The sequence below is a fragment of the Schistocerca cancellata genome, chromosome 3, assembly GCF_023864275.1.
Source record: "Schistocerca cancellata isolate TAMUIC-IGC-003103 chromosome 3, iqSchCanc2.1, whole genome shotgun sequence".
In the NCBI taxonomy this organism is placed as follows: domain Eukaryota; kingdom Metazoa; phylum Arthropoda; class Insecta; order Orthoptera; family Acrididae; genus Schistocerca; species Schistocerca cancellata.
Window position 1 is genome coordinate 458,504,295 of NC_064628.1, and position 20,210 is coordinate 458,524,504.

General features: G+C 38.9%; 1 protein-coding gene across 1 annotated transcript in view; it reads right to left on the reverse strand.

The window, feature by feature from the left end:
• Nucleotides 1-20,210, reverse strand: part of LOC126176747 (mitochondrial ornithine transporter 1-like) — a 39,404-nt gene that overhangs the window by 17,871 nt on the left and 1,323 nt on the right. Inside the window, exon 3 of the mRNA XM_049923916.1 lies at nt 2,986-3,132. Within this exon, the coding sequence (XP_049779873.1) occupies nt 2,986-3,132 (147 nt within the window). The remainder of the gene's footprint in view (nt 1-2,985; nt 3,133-20,210) is intronic.

Below are 20,210 nucleotides of genomic sequence, written 5' to 3' on the forward strand. Positions count from 1 at the left end.
CCAACATAGTGTAGCTCAGGCAGAATAAGGGGAACCAGCCTGCATTCGCCAAGGCAGATGGAAAACTGCCTAAAAACTATCCACAGACCGGCCGGCTCACCGGACCTTGACAAGTCCGAAGGGCGGATTCATGCTGGGGACCAGGCGCTCCTTCCCAATCTGGAAATCCGTGCATTAGACCGCACAGCTAACCGGGCAGGCCTAAGTCAGGGGCGACTTACTGGATAGAATGAAAAGGAAACACTGATTAATGGGGACTGCACCACATGAGATTTAAAAACCTGTGAGCTTACAGATGGAAAACAGGGCAATAAACAAGACAGAGGTTGCTGGAAAACTTCCTGCATGAGTTGATATGAGTAGAACTCTTACACAATGTTTTGTCAGTAATTTCTGTCTTGCTTATTACCCTGTCTTCCACCTCTAAGCTCTCAGGATTTCAAATTTCATCGGGTGCAGTCTCCAACAATCAGTCTTTCCTTCTCATCCCATGCAGTAAGCCTCCCCTGACCCAGGCTTCTGGGTGGCTTTTCTGAACTCTCCCCATTTCCTAAACCTCAGCAGTCCTCTTCTTCATCTGTCTTCCTTTCCCTTCAGCACTTCTGCCAGACAAAGGAGCTACTGGCTCCAAAAGCTTGCAAATTTCCTTCACCTTTATACATGTGCATTCTCCCATTGCCACTTTATGAACAGATTTTTTATCTATACAGTTACATAACATTTTCAAAAATTGAAAACTGACTAATTTTGTAAGTATACAAAGTAAGTAAGTAAGTGTACAAGTATACAAAATTTTGAAAGTATACAAATATACAAACTGATCTGAGTGATGCTGTAACTAAAACCACATGAATAGAATCGACATAAATCACCTAATGTTGCACTACACCGCTACACAGGAAACAGACAACTGTTTTTTGGTGCCCCTATAGTGCAGTTGCAGGGTTCTTCCAGGAGAGGCCCATCTGCCCTACAAAGAACACTGCTCGTTCACGAGTGTACCAACAGACTATACCTACAAATACTGAACACCTCACTTACGTGAATATTCTATGAAATAATTCATATGCCCCTTTACATATGCCTCACACTGTGACCTTAGTGACCTTATAGCATGAACACAAGCACACTGAAAATTATTATTCTCACAAGTTTTTGAATGTAATGAGATACGGGGAAAATGGTTTTTGCACAAACAACCATCTCCCATGCACCACATAGTGTGTTTTGAGATGCAACAAAGACTTTCAATATCTCAAGTACACTGATATTTAATATATGTATTTGGATGTAAGGAAGTTGTTGGAAAGATTGGTGTCACAACTCCCCATAATCATGCAGATATTTTATAGCAGCGTCTGGAAATGCTAATGTAAACCACATCAACTTCACAGATGGTTTGTCATTGCTGATAAAAGTGTAGCTACATCACTTTCAATCTGGAGAAATTAACAATCAAAACAATGGATGTCTCATATTTAGGTTCTCCAAAGAAGCTGAAAATCTTTCTTTTATATGGAAATAAAATAGTGGCAGATATTTGTGATTTAAATGGCGTGATATTCAGGGACTACACACGAGAAATAACATACTGTTCACAAGTGTATATTGTGCCTCATAGGTTATGCAAAATAGTAACCTCATTTGACAAAGAAAAATATTCCTTTTCACTTGGACAGTGCACCTGGCCACGTCTCTGCAACTGCTTTAAGGAAAAATTGTTGATATGTTCTACGAATTATATCTTGTTCGCTGTGCCAAAAATTTGTCTCCTTGTGATTATTTTCTCTCCACAAACCTGGAGAAATAGCCCTTGGGTAAAAAGCCTCATGCTGAATGAAGAGATGATGATTAAAACAAACTAGCTTTATACAGATTTTAGCAACAATACTTTTCCCAAAGATTTTATAAGTCAGATAATGTTTCAAAAAGGTTGTATTGTTCCAACAGAAGACTCTTCTGAGAAATAAACTAGACTTTAATGAGCCAATCATAGTGGCATCTGTTTTGTCATGGCAAGTCACTTATTCTCTATTTTCAATACATGTAGAAACTTGCCTAGAGTGTTTCAAATAGTGGATATTTTGTTGTAGTGAATCATACAACAATGACATATCCTCTGGACTGAAGTGAAAGGTGCCTTTCTAGTTTTCCAGGCAGACACCAACCTTCATCATAAAATTTCAGTCCATGGTAAAGGTATTATGGTTACAGATAATGCAATTGACTTATTGTATGAACCTTCTTGACAGATTAAAAACGTGTGGTGTACAGAGACTGTAGCCTGTTCATTTGTCTTTCACTGTCAGCCTTCTACCAACTATAGCTAGCACAAAATCATGTCTCAGCTCCTCTCAACTCAAAGCTTTATTCTGGAGTAGGGAACGAGTTATTTAAGATGGAACACGACGCATTCTTAGTTGGCTCAACCAGTATAGTCCCATCCACAAAATGCATCAGTTTTCCTTAATAACAGCAAGAATATTTATGGAAAATAGCTTGTGGAAGAAAAGTAGCATCTTAGGAATTGGGGATTTGTGGTAAGTCCTATGGGACCAAACTGCTGAGGTCATCGGTCCCTAAGCTTCCACACTACTTAATCTAACTTAAACTAACTTACACTAAAGACAACACACACACACCCATGCCCGAGGGAGGACTCGAACCTCCAACGGGAGCAGCCGCGCAAACTGTGACAAGCTGCCCTAGACTGCACGACTACCCCAGGCGGCAATTGCATCTTAAACAAGCTTTGTACTGAAACCTTTTTATAGGTTGAAATTACATAATGCACTTTAAGATAGTAGCTGATTCACTAAGAACAACTTTGAAACAACATGTTAAAGCTACACAGAAGCTGCTTGTTTTCCCACTCTGATTAAAACACTTTTAAGGTGCAGTTTTGACATGTTCAAAGAACTAAACATTCAGTACCGTTATATTCACAAAAAGATAAATGCATTAATACAGAGCACACCTCCTTACAGTAGCTGTTTTAGACTGTGAACTTGTCTCTCGCAGAGCCTGCAGTTTGCATTTCACCAACTCTGTTGGACAAAGCGTAAGGGATGAGAAAATCGCAGAAAGTGAACCAGCTGCTGCATTGGAGAATGTTCCCAGTTCCTCCACTCTCTGTAATAAAGAGAAAAATAGGCAAAACCTTACAGCATAAAAAATATTCACTAATCCATAAACACCAAATGAAAACAGAATGCATAAATCACCAAATTCTACTTAAGCCCCTGATGTATTTTTGAAAGCATACTCTGAATAGGCAAAAGTAGAATAATTCCAATGTTTTTCTCTTCCTAGCAATGTTTCAAGAACTACTGTCTATCTATACAAAGGTGGTTCAAATGGAAACTTTAAAAGTGCAATAAAGTTCATAAAATTTTTACTATTGATTTGGCGATTGGAAGGAGTTATACTTGTGTTTCCATAAATGACCAACTGATGATAGCCTCTAGTCGCATCATGGAAAAGGAAGCTGTGTCAGTGCAAAGATGACCATCCTATTTGAGCCACGCAAGAGTCTTTATCAATAACTGCCCCTGTGGCATATCGACTTTGGCCATAACTACAGCTCAGGCATCCCATTAAGGGGGCAGCAACCTAGCACTCTGTAAGGATAAAGGCTCATGCATGAGCTATGGAAGGGACATTGGCTGAGCATCCGCTGCAGTACTGCGACTTGTGGGAGGCATTTTGCCGATGGCTCCATGTAACGGCCAAGAGACTGGCTTCAGGCTTCAGCAGTTGGGTATGCCTGGACTACTGATTCAGACATGTTGGCCATTAATGGGGTGGCCACACTGTTGGAAGTGTCTGTCTGCTTCCTAGTAGGAAGTCCCGAGTCCCTGAATACAAAGCCTTGCCTGTTGGAACAATGTGGAAACTACAGTGAACGTCTGCTTTACAGCCATCACATTCTGGGAAGAGGGATTTTGGAAAATCCCTGTGTTCTGCTGTAAGGTTCCACCATCCTGGTTATCAAGACACATCATGCTGTAATACTGTGTGGTCCCAACGTGTGGGTGCATTGCTTATCTCTATTCATGTAATAAGCAAGTATGTTACAAATGTGTCGTTACTTGTTAAATTTTTGTGAAGTTCAGCCTCACATCTGGTGGAGGGTTGCCTTGTCAGTCTAATCACAGTTAAGTGGCAGGTGGTCATTGTATGTAATCTGTTTTATTTGTGTTCACATTGTGTATAAAACTGTGTGAGATCAGTGGAAGCACTGGCAGAAGTGCTGCTAATGTTTATTATTACTTGGCTTTCAACTTGTTCTGTGCCACTTTAGCACTTTATATCTTGATTCTTGTGGCCTCTCACACTGTTGGTCACTTCATGACTGTGCTTTGATTTTAAATTCAGGTTTAATTCCATGTGCTTGTTCAAGTAGTATTTAAAAGCTTTAAGACTTTTGATGTGTTTCAAGCAGCCACTTACTGTCTATGGTCGTTGAATTGTAAGGCATTTAAAATCTTAAAAGATAGCCAAGTGGAGGATCTTTTGTTTCCTACAGGTTTCTTTTCAATAGTTGCTTTCTAAGTTTTGGTAACTCATTTAAAACATTGTTGGTCATTTGAGGTGGATAGTTAAATTTTGATGTTCTTTGTTTTGATAATTTTATCTGACTGCCGTCACATCTAACAGCTAAATGTTATTTTTTTAATTATACTAATCTTGGTTGCCAACTGAAGTGAACTACTAATTGTAACTACTTTAAAATTATATTTAAACACACTGGCTGCCTTGAAGGCACTTCATTCTTTTGCCTTGTAAGGCATCTAATAGTTGCAACTGTTTTTCATATTTTATTACTTGTGACCTCATTATTCTGAGTGTTTACCAGAGCAGAAAAGTTGAGAGAGTGCAAACTGCTTTTCTTAAGTGTCAGCCTGGAAGATCAAGAGAGCTGAAACTTTGATTGCTTTTGATGTTATTGTTAAATACACTAATTGAAAATGCATCAAATTATTTGACCCAGGACCTTAACACTTACCAACATACCTCACTACCACTTCACCACTGTCGACTTCCACTACATTTGACCAGTGATCTGTAATACATTTCTTGAGTACTAAACCTGTTAAACATGTGCAAATGCATTGCAGGATGAAACCACAGTGCAGCAATTCATGTGTGCCCCTGCAGCAACTGTACGAGTGGTGCAGAAACTTTAAAACTGGTGTAACTTCCATGGAAGATACTCCATGCCTGAGCCAGGCATACCATGTAGTGAGGAATAAAACATTGCCACGATGGAAAAGCTTATAAATTACTGCAAGCAATATAGCCACAACTTTGGATATTAGAGTTGGTTCAGCACACAATATTGTTCATGGTGTGCTGTGATTCAGTGAAGTATCTACTGTATGGATGTCACATCAGTTGATTGCTGAACTGAGAGATCATCACATGATACCTATGAGAAACTTATGTATTGCTTCCAGATCGAAGGTAATAGATTTCTGAACAGAATTGTTACAAGAAATGAAACTGGGTACACCATCACGAACCTGAAATGAAAAGATCATACAAGGAATGGCACCATAACTCTGCCAAAACAAAACAAAAAAATCCACAATGAACCACCAGCAGCAAAAGTCTTGCTCACTCTCTTTTGGGATACAAAAGGAATGATTTTGGAGCATTACAATCTTGAACACCTAACTTACTCATCAGATCTCATCTTGAGTGATTTTCATATGTTCTGAAGTCTCAAAGCAGTGCTAGGCACTAGGATGCAAGCATTTCACAAGCGATGAACAGGCGACAGCCACAGTGCATTCAAAACTACAAGCATTTTTCTCACGAGGTATCCATGCACTTCAGAAGCAATGGAATGCTGCAGTACATGACACGGGGATAACATATTGCATCATTTGCATAATAATAGCTAATTAAGGTTTTTGTTCTTGTGATACTTCAGACGTACAAAACAGACTTGTAGTTATTTGTTGCATTAGAATATTGTTTGTAAAAATAAATAATTACTGTTTTATACCAAGTTTGCAATCTTCTTTATTAATGATGTAGTAGCAAAAATAGTTACACATCCCGATAAATTCTAAAGCATCAAATAAAATACGAAGCAAATGTTGTCAAAATATGAAACATGTGGAGTTGGAGGACCTATCAGCATGTTTTTGACAGTAAGAATGTTCACATTAATTGCTATTCCTAGTTTAACAAGACAATCATCTTTGTATGAAAAAGAGCAAAAACCCTGTTTTAGGATTAAGTGCAGGCATTAATCAGACAACTGAAATGCCATGCACATATAGATATAAAACAGCTCCTCATCTGTAGGCAGCTAATGAGATCATATACCCACCCTCCCTCCCTCGTACATATGTACATAAGACCATCCAAATTACCTTTTTAAATATCAAACTCTTCTTCCCAAGAGCAACTGAATACAGTGACTTCTGTTGGAGCACCAATATACAAACTGTTAACGAACTTTTTTATCAATGATCATGTGACACGCAAATCAAAATTTTCTATTAACTGAGTAAGATTTGTGTTCTGTAGATACAGCTGTCATGGAACTGTAAAGTAGCATTCCAAAGGTAAATGTGTGACTGGGCCTTGTAGAACAGAGTTTTTACTGTCCACTATTTTTTGCTGAAGCAACAATTACAACATCATCATCATCATACTTGGGCATGCTTGAGCAACTCCTACAATCCCACTATTTTCTGACAACATTCTGGATTCAATGGTACTTCAACAGAATGGGACACACCACAATGTTTGCACACTGTGTGTAATTACCTCAGCAAGACATTCCCAGGATGCAGGATTGGACAAAGCACACCACAGTTCTCGGCAGCACCTTTGCCTTATCTAACAACTTTCGACCTCTTCACATGGTGTCATTTCAACAGTCAGGCATGCTACGTGAAGTGTGGGGTGTGCAACTCTGCATGAACGCATCTCGGAAGTGGTGCGTACAATAACATGTTTAGGTGTGCACCAAAGACAGAGGGCAACTCTGTTTGGCTGTGGTGGGCAGTCATGGAGAATGGAATGATTTCATTGAATTAAAGTGTCTTCTTCCATTTTATATTCCTCTTCTTTCACACTATAAACACTTCATTTAAATTAAAGTACTATTTCTTAGAAATGATTAACAACTTCTCAAGCACCTTGTATTGATTAGCTTTCCACCTGCCTGGCATAGACGCAAGGAGATTACTTTCAAGTTTCCACAGGACAATTTCGCACTCCTCAAGACCACAAATTTCAAGCTCTGCTACATTCAGGGAGATGTTCTCCTAGCTGCCATGTATCACCCAAGCAAGTTCCAAGCATTCTGCACTTATAATTCCAGTAACAGCTTTGTCTTCTCATTTATTGTTCGTCAATTGAGTTTTGTGATGAAAAACAGTCATTCATAAAATGTAAATGATTTGCACTGGAATCAACACGACATAGGAAAAAGTTAGTGTATCCTTGCCAGTCCTTTCGAGCACCCATTCAGGTGGGGTGAAGTTGTGTGCGCCTACTAGTGCTCATTCTTGCCCACCCTGTCACCCATCACCATGACAATGGAAAGTTCCAATGAAAAATACCGAGTTGCTTTCATATCATTTTCATTTTTCACATGTGAACTTATTAGTTATCATACTCACGTTGTTGTTGTGGGCTTCAGCCCTGAGACTGGTTTGATGCAGCTCTCCATTCTACTCTATCCCGTGCAAGCTTCTTCATCTCCCAGTACCTACTGCAACCTACATCCTTCTGAATCTGCTTAGTGTATTCATCTCTTGGTCTCCCTCTATGATTTTTACCCTCCACACTGCCTCCCTCCAATACTAAATTGGTGATCCCTTGATGCCTCAGAACATGTCCTACCAAGTGATCCCTTCTTCTAGTCAAGTTGTGCCACAAATTTCTCTTCTCCCCAATTCTATTCAATACCTCCTGCAAAATACTAACACGAATTCTTTACAGACGAATGGAAAAACTAGTAGAAGCTGACCTCGGGGAAGATCAGTTTGGATTCCGTAGAAATACTGGAACACGTGAGGCAATACTGACCTTACGACTTATCTTAGAAGAAAGATTAAGTAAAGGCAAACCTACTTTTCTAGCATTTGTAGACTTAGAGAAAGCTTTTGACAATGTTGACTGGAATACTCTCTTTCAAATTCTAAAGGTGGCAGGGGTAAAATACAGGGAGCGAAAGGCTATTTACAATTTGTACAGAAACCAGATGGCAGTTATAAGAGTCGAGGGATATGAAAGGGAAGCAGTGGTTGGGAAGGGAGTAAGACAGGGTTGTAGCCTCTCCCCGATGTTATTCAATCTGTATATTGAGCAAGCAGTAAAGGAAACAAAAGAAAAATTCGGAGTAGGTATTAAAATCCATGGAGAAGAAATAAAAACTTTGAGGTTCGCCGATGACATTGTAATTCTGTCAGAGACAGCAAAGGACTTGGAAGAGCAGTTGAACGGAATGGATGGTGTCTTGAAGGGAGGATATAAGATGAACATCAACAAAAGCAAAACGAGGATAATGGAATGTAGTCGAATTAAGTCGGGTGATGCTGAGGGTATTAGATTAGGAAATGAGACACTTAAAGTAGTAAAGGAGTTTTGCTATTTGGGGAGCAAAATAACTGATGATGGTCGAAGTAGAGAGGATATAAAATGTAGACTGGCAATGGCAAGGAAAGCGTTTCTGAAGAAGAGAAATTTGTTAACATCGAGTATAGATTTAAGTGTCAGGAAGTCATTTCTGAAAGTATTTGTATGGAGTGTAGCAATGTATGGATGTGAAACATGGACGGTAAATAGTTTGGACAAGAAGAGAATAGAAGCTTTCGAAATGTGGTGCTACAGAAGAATGCTGAAGATTAGATGGGTAGATCACATAACTAATGAGGAAGTATTGAATAGGATTGGGGAGAAGAGAAGTTTGTGGCACAACTTGACCAGAAGAAGGGATCGGTTGGTAGGTCATGTTCTGAGGCATCAAGGGATCACCAATTTAGTATTGGAGGGCAGCGTGGAGGGTAATAATCGTAGGGGGAGACCAAGAGACGAATACACTAAGCAGATTCAGAAGGATGTAGGTTGCAGTAGGTACTGGGAGATGAAGAAGCTTGCACAGGATAGAGTAGCATGGAGAGCTGCATCAAACCAGTCTCAGGACTGAAGACCACAACAACAACACCTCCTCATTAGTTATATGATCTACCCATCTAATCTTCAGCAATTTTCTGTAGCACCACATTTCGAAAGCTTCTATTCTCTTCTTGTCCAAACTATTTATCGTCCACATTTCACTTCCATACATGGCCAACTCCATACAAATACTTTCAGAAATGACTTCCTGATGCTCAAATCTATACTCTATGATAACAAATTTCTCTTCTTCAGAAATGCTTTCCTTGCCATTGCCAGTCTACATTTTATATCCTCTCTACTTTGATCGTCATCAGTTATTTTGCTCCCCAAATAGCAAAACTCATTTACTACTTTAAGAGTCTCATTTCCTAATCTAATACCCTCAGCATAACCCGGTTTAATTCAACTACATTCCATTATCCTTGTGTTGCTTTCATTGATGTTCATCTTATATCCGCTTTTTGAGACACTGTCCATTCTGTTCAGCTGCTCTTCCAGGTCCATTGCTGTCTCTGACAGAATTACAATGTCATCGACGAACCTCAAAGTTTTTATTTCTTCTCCATGGATTTTAATACCTACTCTGAATTTTATTTTGTTTCCTTCACTGCTTGCTCAATATAGAGATTGAATAACATTGGAGAGAGGCTACAACCCTGTCTCACTCCCTTCCCAACCACTGGTTCCCTTTCATGTCCCTCAACTCTCATAACTGCCATCTGGTTTGTGTACAAATTGTAAATAGCTTTTCGCTCCCTGTATTTTACCCCTGCCACCTTCACAATTTGAAAGAGAGATTCCAGTCAACACTGTCAATAGCTTTCTCTAAGTCTACAAATGCTAGAAACGTAGGTTTGCTTTTCCTTAATCTAGCTTCTAAGAAAAGTCGTAGGGTCAGTATTGCCTCACGTGTTCCGATATTTCTACGGAATCCAAACTGATCTTCCCCGAGGTCAGCTTCTACTAGTTTTTCCATTCGTCTGTAAAGAATTCGCATTACTATTTTGCAGCCGTGACTTATTAAACTGATAGTTCGGTAATTTTCACATCTGTCAACACCTGCTTTCTTTGGGATTGGAATTATTATATTCTTCTTGAAGTCTGAGGGTATTTCGCCTGTCTCATACATCTTGCTCACCAGATGCTAGAGTTTTGTCAGGACTAGCTCTCCAAAGGCTGTCAGTTGTTCTAATGGAATGTTGTCTACTCCCGGGGCCTTGTTTCGACTCAGGTCCTTCAGTGCTCTGTCAAACTTTTCACGCAGTATCATATCTCCCTTTTCATCTTCATCTACATCCTCTTCCATTTCCATAATATTGTCCTCAAGTACATCGCCCTTGTATAGAGCCTCTATATACTCCTTCCACCTTTCTGCTTTCCCTTCTTTGCTTAGAACTGGGTTTCCAGGTTTCCATCTGAGCTCTTGATATTCATACAAGTGGTTCTCTTTTCTCCAAAGGTCTCTTTAATTTTCCTGTAGGCAGTATCTATCTTACCCCTAGTGAGATAAGCCTCTACATCCTTACATTTGTCCTGTAGCCATCCCTGCTTAACCATTTTGCACATCCTGTCGAACCCCTTTTTGAGACGTTTGTATTCCTGTTTGCCTGCTTCATTTACTTCATTTTTATATTTTCTCCTTTCATCAATTAAATTCAATATCTCTTCTGTTACCCAAGGATTTCTACTAGCCCTCGTCTTTTTACCTACTTGATCCTCTGCTGCCTTCACCATTTCATCCCTCAAAGCTACCCATTCTTCTTCTTCTGTATTTCTTTCCCCCATTCTTGTCAATTGTTCCCTTATGTTCTCCCTGAAACTCTGTACAACCTCTGGTTTAATCAGTTTATCCAGGTCCCATCTCCTTAAATTAGCACCTTTTTGTAGTTTCTTCAGTTTTAATGTACAGTTCATAACCAATAGATTGTGGTCAGAGTCCACATCTGCTCCAGGAAATGTCTTACAATTTAAAACCTGGTTTCTAAATCTCTGTCTTACCATTATATAATCTATCTGAAACCTTTTAGTATCTCCAGGGTTTATCCATATATACAACCTTCTTTTATGATTCTTGAACCCAATGTTAGCTATGATTAAGTCGTGCTCTGTGCAAAATTCTACCAGGCAGCTTCCTCTTTCATTTCTTACCCCCAATCCATATTCACCTACTACATTTCCTTCTCTTCCTTTTCCTACTATCGAACTCCAGTCACCCATGACTATTAAATCGCTGAGGCACGCACGCCTCCCCATCAATGGCAAGGTCCATGGTTCGGGGAGGGGGGGGGGGGGGCATACTCATAAGTACATTTAAATCATGAGACAACAGATCATTTTTGTGGAAACTCTATCTATAAAGTCCCTTATCCAGTTCCACACTATCAATGCGTCATACATTACCTCATGTTGAGTGCAACTGTGGACAGTTCAGACTGATATGCTGTGTCATGTCCTGTGAAGATCAATTCAGTCAAGTATCATGCTGCACATACTAGTGGTCTGTGAGCAAGAAATAATGGTCATCTCTTGTTGCTTCTCTTGATTGTCAGACACAGTAAAAAAAATAATGTAGGAAAAGACAGGTTGCTACTTACCATAAAAAAGACACATCGATTTGCAGAGAGGCAGAAATGAAAGACACTTACAAAAAGCTTTCAGCCACAGCCTTAATCAGTAAGAAACAGACACACACCAATCACACACACAAGCAAGGACACCTCACGCACAAATAACTGCCAACTCCAGCCCAATATGGCGGAGTTTGTGGTCATGTGTGCATGAGGTGTGTTCGCATGTGTGTGTGAATAGTATGTGTCTCTCTTTTACTGATTAAGGCTGTCACCAAAAGATTTATGTAAATGTCTTTTAACTGTGCCTGTCTGCAACTTGACTTTCTTCATTATGGTAAGTAGCAATGTGTCTTTTCCTAAATTGTTGATATTCCTAAGTGCAGTTTCAACTGTTTGAAAGACCTAAGCCGAAACAAGCCCCGGGCGTAGACAACATTCCATTAGAACTACTGATAGCCTTGGGAGAGCCAGTCCTGACAAAACTCTAGCATCTGGTGAGCAAGATGTATGAGACAGGCAAAATACCCTCAGACTTCAAGAAGAATATAATAATTCCAATCCCAAAGAAAGCAGGTGTTGACAGATGTGAAAATTACCGAACTATCAGTTTAATAAGTCACGGCTGCAAAATAGTAATGCGAATTCCTTACAGACGAATGGAAAAACTAGTAGAAGCCGACCTCGGGGAAGATCAGTTTGGGTTCTGTAGAAATATCTGAACATGTGAGGCAATACTGACCCTACGACTTTTCTTAGAAGCTAAATTAAGGAAAAGCAAACCTATGTTTCTAGCATTTGTAGACTTAGAGAAAGCTTTTGACAATGTTGACTGGAATCTCTCTTTCAAATTCTGAAGCTGGCAGGGGTAAAATACAGGGAGCGAAAGGCTATTTACAATTTGTGCAGAAACCAGATGGCAGTTTTAAGAGTCGAGGGGCATGAAAGGGAACCAGTGGTTGGGAAGGGAGTAAGACAGGTTTACAGCCTACCCCGACGTTATTCAATCTGTATATTGAGCAAGCAGTAAAGGAAACAAAAGAAAAATTGGAGTAGGAATTAAAATCCATGGAGAAGAAATAAAAACTTTGAGATTCACCGATGACATTGTAATTCTGTCAGAGACAGCAAAGGACTTGGAAGAGCAGTTGAACGGAATGGATAGCGTCTTGAAAGGAGGATATAAGATGAACATCAACAAAAGCAAAACGAGGATAATGGAATGTAGTCGAATTAAGTCGGGTGATGCTGAGGGAATTAGATTAGGAAATGAGGCACTTAAAGTAGTAAATGAGTTTTGCTATTTGGGGAGCAAAATAACTGATGACGGTCGAAGTAGAGAGGATATAAAATGTAGACTGGCAATGGCAAGGAAAGCATTTCTGAAGAAGAGAAACTTGTTATCATAGAGTATAGATTTGAGCATCAGGAAGTCATTTCTGAAAGTATTTGTATGGAGTTGGCCATGTATGGAAGTGAAATGTGGACAATAAATAGTTTGGACAAGAAGAGAATAGAAGCTTTCGAAATGTGGTGCTACAGAAAAATGCTGAAGATTAGATGGGTAGATCATATAAATAATGAGGAGGTATTCAATAGAATTGGGGAGAAGAGAAATTTGTGGCACAACTTGACTAGAAGAAGGGATCGCTTGGTAGGACATATTCTGAGGCATCAAGCGATCACCAATTTAGTATTGGAGGGAGGCAGTGTGGAGGGTAAAAATCGCAGAGGGAGACCAAGACATGAATATACTAAGCAGATTCAGAAAGATATAGGTTGCTGTAGGTACTGGGAGATGAAGAAACTTGCACAGGATAGAGTAGCATGGAGAGCTGCATCAAACCAGTCTCTGGACTGAAGACCGCAACAACATCATTGTTATATTCACACTGTGAAGAGGCTTCATCACATCTCCACACATGAAAGTGGATGCTAGCACTAGACACAAATGATTAATGGTACCCCAACACTTGAGGAATGACTCATATTTCTGTCTTTGTATCATGGTGAAGTGCCTTGAACAGCAAAAGTGATTTTCTCCTTTTTGTGATATTACTTATAGGTAGCACTCCAAAACATCTCATTCTATTTATTGTTCATGCAACAAATACCATGTCAGATAAATGATCATTGAGTTCATAAATAAAGTTAAAAATACAATCTTACTCACAACAGTGGGTCACATAGATTAAACACCTGCGCATGATGATAATCAACCCTGTAAAATAGGTAAAGTAATACTGAAAACTTCTTAAGATCATATGCAGATCTATATCTTTACTCTGCAAACCAAACCAGTGTGAAGTGCATGGCAGATTGAACTTCCCAATGTACTAGTTACTCCTGCTTCTTCCCATTATATTCACATATGGACTGCAGGAAGAACGATGGTTTAGTCCAGTTTTGTACAGTCCCACACTCTTGAGTAACATTTTAGGTTGGGACTCATGAGTGACTGGTAAGCAATCTCCTTCAAAAACTATTTTGCAGAACATGTAAATCCTTCTACTAGTTTTAATTGCTCTTTCTACTTTGGTAATAATTGTTGCTGCAACTGCCTCATGGTCACTTGTACCAGTTCCAATGTGGACATTCAACGAGGTCAGTTCTATCTGTTGGCCTTAATCCTAACATATTTCCACTGTGAGTCAGATTCCAAACAAACTGTTCTAGGAGTAGTACTCAAATAATACATTTAGTAATGTTTTACAGGATGTCTTGTCAGGTCTATCAATTACAAACTGTAATTTTTCCAACTGATCATTGGATGATTAAAGCCTCTTCCAACGACAGCAATGTATCTGGGAAACATAAGTACTGGTGAAGTTAAGTTTTCTCTGTTCTTTTTAAATCTGAATGTGCACTTGGTGTTTGATAGAAGGTTCCTGTTGTAAGTTTATGTACACCTTTGATAGTGAGTCTTGCCCAGGCAACCACAATGCAGTTTCAGTTTCAATCTCAGTGGATTTGAGTTTCTTGTCTACTGTGATAAACATACCACCTCCATTTACCATTAGCTTATCCTTTCTATATCTGCTTAAATCTTCTCCAAATATCTCACTGCTGTCAATTTTGGATTTTAATCAACTTTCTATACCTAATATAATGTGAGTTCCACAGTTTTTCAGGAGCACTTGAAACTCTGGTACATTGTTGTGAATGCTTTAGCACTTAATCACTAGGATTTTAATACTCCCACCTGGGGTGGCGGTGGGGGGGGGGGGGGGGGGGGGGGGGACAGTCACCTAATCTAAAAAAAAAAAATCTTGTGTGCACCCCATATGTAGTCAGCTAAGTGGATAGCAGACTCTTATGTGTAGTGCACACCCAACACCATTGAGAGGGACCCTATTGCCCAAGTCCATAAAATCGCAGCCTAGCTTGTCACTGAATCTTCAAAGTCTCAGTTCAATCTTTCCACTTGACTCATAACCAGAGGGCCATGATCAGCTCTGGAGAAAATGCTGCAAAGTGTGAGCTTTGTTAAAACTCTGTGCTAGTGGTAGAATGATACAAGTATGATCTTGGAGGCCAGATGACGGGCATCATTTGTTCTAACAGAAGCCACTACCTGCACTTGGTTGCATCCTGTTCCCTCAATGGCTGCCAGAATAGCCTCTTCAGCATATTGAACAAGGCCCCCAGAAATGCACTGTGAGTGCACTTGGCATTCCTTTCCTTTCCTTGCTGCTATTTCCTTAATGGTACCATGATTTGGTCTACTTTTAAACTGCTAACAATTAATACATGCTTATCCTTTTGCATTTGCCTTGAAATTACTGAAACAGTTCAACGAACAAACATACGCTCCCTTTTCCTTGGGAAGAGTTTTCGGTAAGTGACCCTAACAGTCATGTTTCTTAGTCATATAATGATGTTATTTTCTCTACTGTTTCACTGTTTTTGCTTATTCTTGTTTTGTGATGTGTTCCACATACTCAAAGATCTCCTGACTACGGACGTGTGGAATGAAAAGTACATCTAATCTGACCTAGAGTGCAAATACTCATGACACAGATTGATCTGCACTGTAACAAAATACTTGTGGTTATTCAGTATAGTGTATTCCCATATGGGAAAAGCCTCCCTGTCCCCTACTCCACTCCCAGGTGGCACACAAAAAACATATGCCTGCGAGAATGGAAGCTGTCTCAAGGCTAAGGATGGGCCAACACCATATTGAATTCCAGCATTACCAATGGAGGGTGCCACGAACTTGTAAGTCATTTTCAGCCAGGCGTCCGGATACTTTTGATCACATAGTGTTTATTACCCATCTTTCCCTTAGATTTTATCCATTTTTCTAGTCATTTCAAACATGACAATTTCACATTGTCAAATGCTTTTTCTGGGTCCGCAAATCCTATGGGCTAAAGTGCAATTCACTGACATTTGTCGTAAACTATTGAGCGATAACATACAGTTGCCACTGATAATCACTGAATCTAACAATTTCTTTGGCAGATTATATAAATTGATAACATTTGTTTTCAATATGGAGACCACCAGAATAATTTTCACTGCTTGATTATTATGAATTTTATGGCTGCTTACTGGTTTTCATAATTCTTTGGTCCTTTCAGATGGCGCTCTGGTTAATTGGACCACCTGGACGTCAATCTCAAGATTTTGGAGAGAGACTTGCTGTTGGTCATGACATGCCATGTATGGCAAGAAAGACACTGAACAAACTGACATCTGGAATGACAAAGTTTGCTAGGAAACCTAAGACTGTGTGAGACATAACTAAAGAGGCTCTCCGTGAATATGGGGAAAGCGCAGGAGACACAACTGCCCGTCTGCAGGAAGTTTCATGGATCATTTATTATAAACAATTTACTTGAAGAAAATGAAAAAGCACTTTGGACAGCAGAATTTTTGGCTGTAAAGTGAAGCTGACCTCTTGTTTGTATAGCTGGTCAATTTGATCTCATTTTGTATATATTTTTCTCCTTCACAACATGTAATAGCAACAATACTTGATGAGCACAGAAGTAATAATTGTGTAATACATTTGAATTAATGAAACAGTCTTGCTAGTTTATTTCTTAGTTACTCATTTACATGTTCCATGGTTAATAATCATGATCTCTTGCTGTGATATGGCAACATGCTGACCATTTACATAATTTTTTAAGTTGGTTCTTTTTACATGTGTACATATGTAAGTAGTTTGTACTTAACTATATTAAAAAATTTCTTTGCATTACTGGGTAGATGGCGAAAGATTTTTATGGATGACTACTTCCCTCCTCTCCATGGCACAGTGTAATGTGACATAGTATAAACCATTTTTCCTTCTACTATTACATTTATGAATGTTACTGCTGTTTTGGAACTGTGATTGATAATTGACAACAAACTTAATAAGGGAGTAAATATACTGTGAAGCTGTCATCAGTGTGCCCAACTATTGCTTTGGTGATTGAAAAAACTACTTATGCTACTAGACTGACATCTAGCAAAGTCTGAGGCCTACATTAGGTTGGAGTGCAACAGTCTTGTGGTGTTGGAGAAGCAAATGAATATGAATGGAATGGAAGAAAACTGAATGTGCTAACAGACTGACCTGTAGCATACGCCGAGGCCTAGGTTAGGTTGTAATGTGATAATTTGCTTGAGAGTTGATGAAGCTAATAAATCTCAAAACAAAAGTACAACTGCCATAACAGACAGACATGTAGCATAGCCAAAGATACACATATGTCACTGCAATAATCTACTTTCATTTTTATTTCTCATTCTGCCAAAAATTCCAACAATATGATTAAATTCACAAATGCAAGCTAACTTTATCTACGAACCACTGGAAATTACAAATAAGAATCTCATTTTCTACCTCCATCTGATTTGTGATATGTTGTGTCTACTTCCTGTGACTGATTGTAACCATTACCAACAGCAGTAGCCCCTGGAAAAGCAACATCATCAGTGCACTTTTACCAATCCTATGAATTGTGTTGATCCTCAAGTACAAGATGCCTTTACTTACATTTCCTACAGCCAATCTGATCATTATTTAACAGATCTTAAATTTTATTTTCCCTTCATTTGCATATCATTCTTTTCATCACCTTTGATGCATCACCTCTGAAACTGAGTGTGCAATAATTATTGTGTATATTTCCTTAGTGTTCTGGCAATGAATGGCAACATGGTACCTGCTTTCCACCAACTACTTTTCTTTTTATGATCCAATTTAGGTCAGGCAGTATGGATACTTCTTGAAACTTTACCAGTGATATGTCAGCAATAGTGCAGTTCAATAATATGTTTCTTCTACCATTTACGCACAATGTCAGATTAATTTATATTCAGTGTAATTGAATTGTATCTTTTTCCTTTTACTTACACACAAAATGTGTATTTCATTATGTTGTGTGTCTGCTACCAGCCCTTCACCAAGAAACCACACTTACCAGGTGTTCCTGCATGTCGCTAGTATTTTCTGCATGTGGACTTTTTTTTATGTACAACAGCATTCTCTGTGAACAGCCTCAAAGATCTTCTGACATTACAAATCAGATCATATAAATATATTTTGAATACTAATTACCCCATAATACTCCCTTAGGGTACTTCCTAAACTACTAGCCCTGCTATATTTGATACTGGCCCATTAAGAATGAAATGTTGAGTTCTATCCACTAACAAATCCTGAATGCAGTCGAAAATCAGCTGGATCAGTATTCCATAAGATTGTATTCTGTTTACAACCCAATAGCGCAGATCTGCAAAAATGTCTTGGTCATTGCATTCTACAGGAAGAGTTATGTATTCAACCCCTTGCGTATTATGTAGTTGACATTTGGCATACCTTACATAATACACATCAAAATACTCATTAAATTATTTTTTCATGTGTAATACAGCCTTTCTGGATTTAGCTCATTGTTTCAGTCATTTATAATGCAAGTTACATTACATATGGAGTGAACATGGTCTTCAAGCTACACTTCCAAATCAGTCTGTTACAAACCAAGTTTATTTCATAATCACATTAATTGCCTTCACCAACCCAAAATGAAATTTTGCCTTTCAATGTAATTACCTCGAGCAATACTACAGATTAGTCTGTCCCACAACCAATATTTCTACTGCCACCAGTTCTCAAAATTTAAGTGAAAGTAAATATATAACAAAAATATTGATAATAATTATAAGAAACAGCATAATAATAAAAAAGAACATTGAACTTCAGTAAGCAAGGACACAAAGTAACTTCAAATTATTTGCAAGTTGTGAAACAAACAGAACAGCATAATGGTGAAGAATTATTATTCTGCCTGAGTTTTATACATTTTGGTTGCAGTGACATCAATATGCGTAACAGTTACTTCTGGAATATGGCAGGCAAGTGTCGTGGGACCCACGCTGTTCACGTCATATATTATTAACCTGGCTGACAATATTAATAGAAATCTGAGACTTTTTTGTAGATGACACAATCACCTATAATGAAGTACTGTCCAAAAAAATGCACATGTATTCAGTCTGGTCTCGGCAATTTTTCAAATAGATGCAAAAATTGTCAACTTGCATCAAATGTTCAAAGATGTAAAATCATGCACTTCAAAATATGAGGAAAAAAAAGTATTTATGATGACCGTAACAATCGGCCACAAACGGAATTAAATCAGTTTATACAAATACCTGTTTAACAATTTGTAGGAAAATGAAATGGAATTATCAGACCGGCTGTTATAGGTAAACTCAGGTGACAAACTTCAATTCATTGGTAGAATACTGGGAAAATGGATTCCATCTACAATGGAGATTACTTGCCGTGCAGCCCACCCTACAATGCTGCTCAATTGTGTGGGATCCACACCAATTACTACTGTCAGGTATACTGAGTGTATACAAAGGCAGCTCATATGCATCATCTTTTGCTCAATTGAAAAGCAGCATAGAAACACAGAAAAACCTGAACTGTCAAAAACACTGGGAGACAGACATAAACTATTATGAAAAAGCCAACTTAGAAATGCATGCTTTCATGACCAGCATTTGATTTTTGTTTTATGGGCTTTATGTCATGATCCAAGGAATATTTCTCTACATAATGCTTCATCTGCCAGCCAGTGCTGGAGACATCATCAGAGGCTACAATGACTCAGAAAGCAGTTTCAAACTAAAAAAACTCAGCAAGCTGGAATGGTTACCCATACAAAAAACGTGGCTTGCCGATCTTTTATGTTTAAAACTGATTTCTGAGTCTTTATGGCCTTTGATTGTGTCTCCAGTACTGGGAGACAATATGGCAAATATGCTCTAGACCGTGGTCTAATGGGCACAAAACAAAAATCATCAAGGATCCTACTAAGTGGTGGTGGTTAGTGGTGTTTAACGTCCCGTCGACAACGAGGTCATTAGAGACGGAGCGCAAGCTCGGGTTAGGGAAGGATGGAGAAGGAAATTGGCCGTGCCCTTTCAAAGGAACCATCCCGGCATTTGCCTGAAACGATTTAGGGAAATCACGGAAAACCTAAA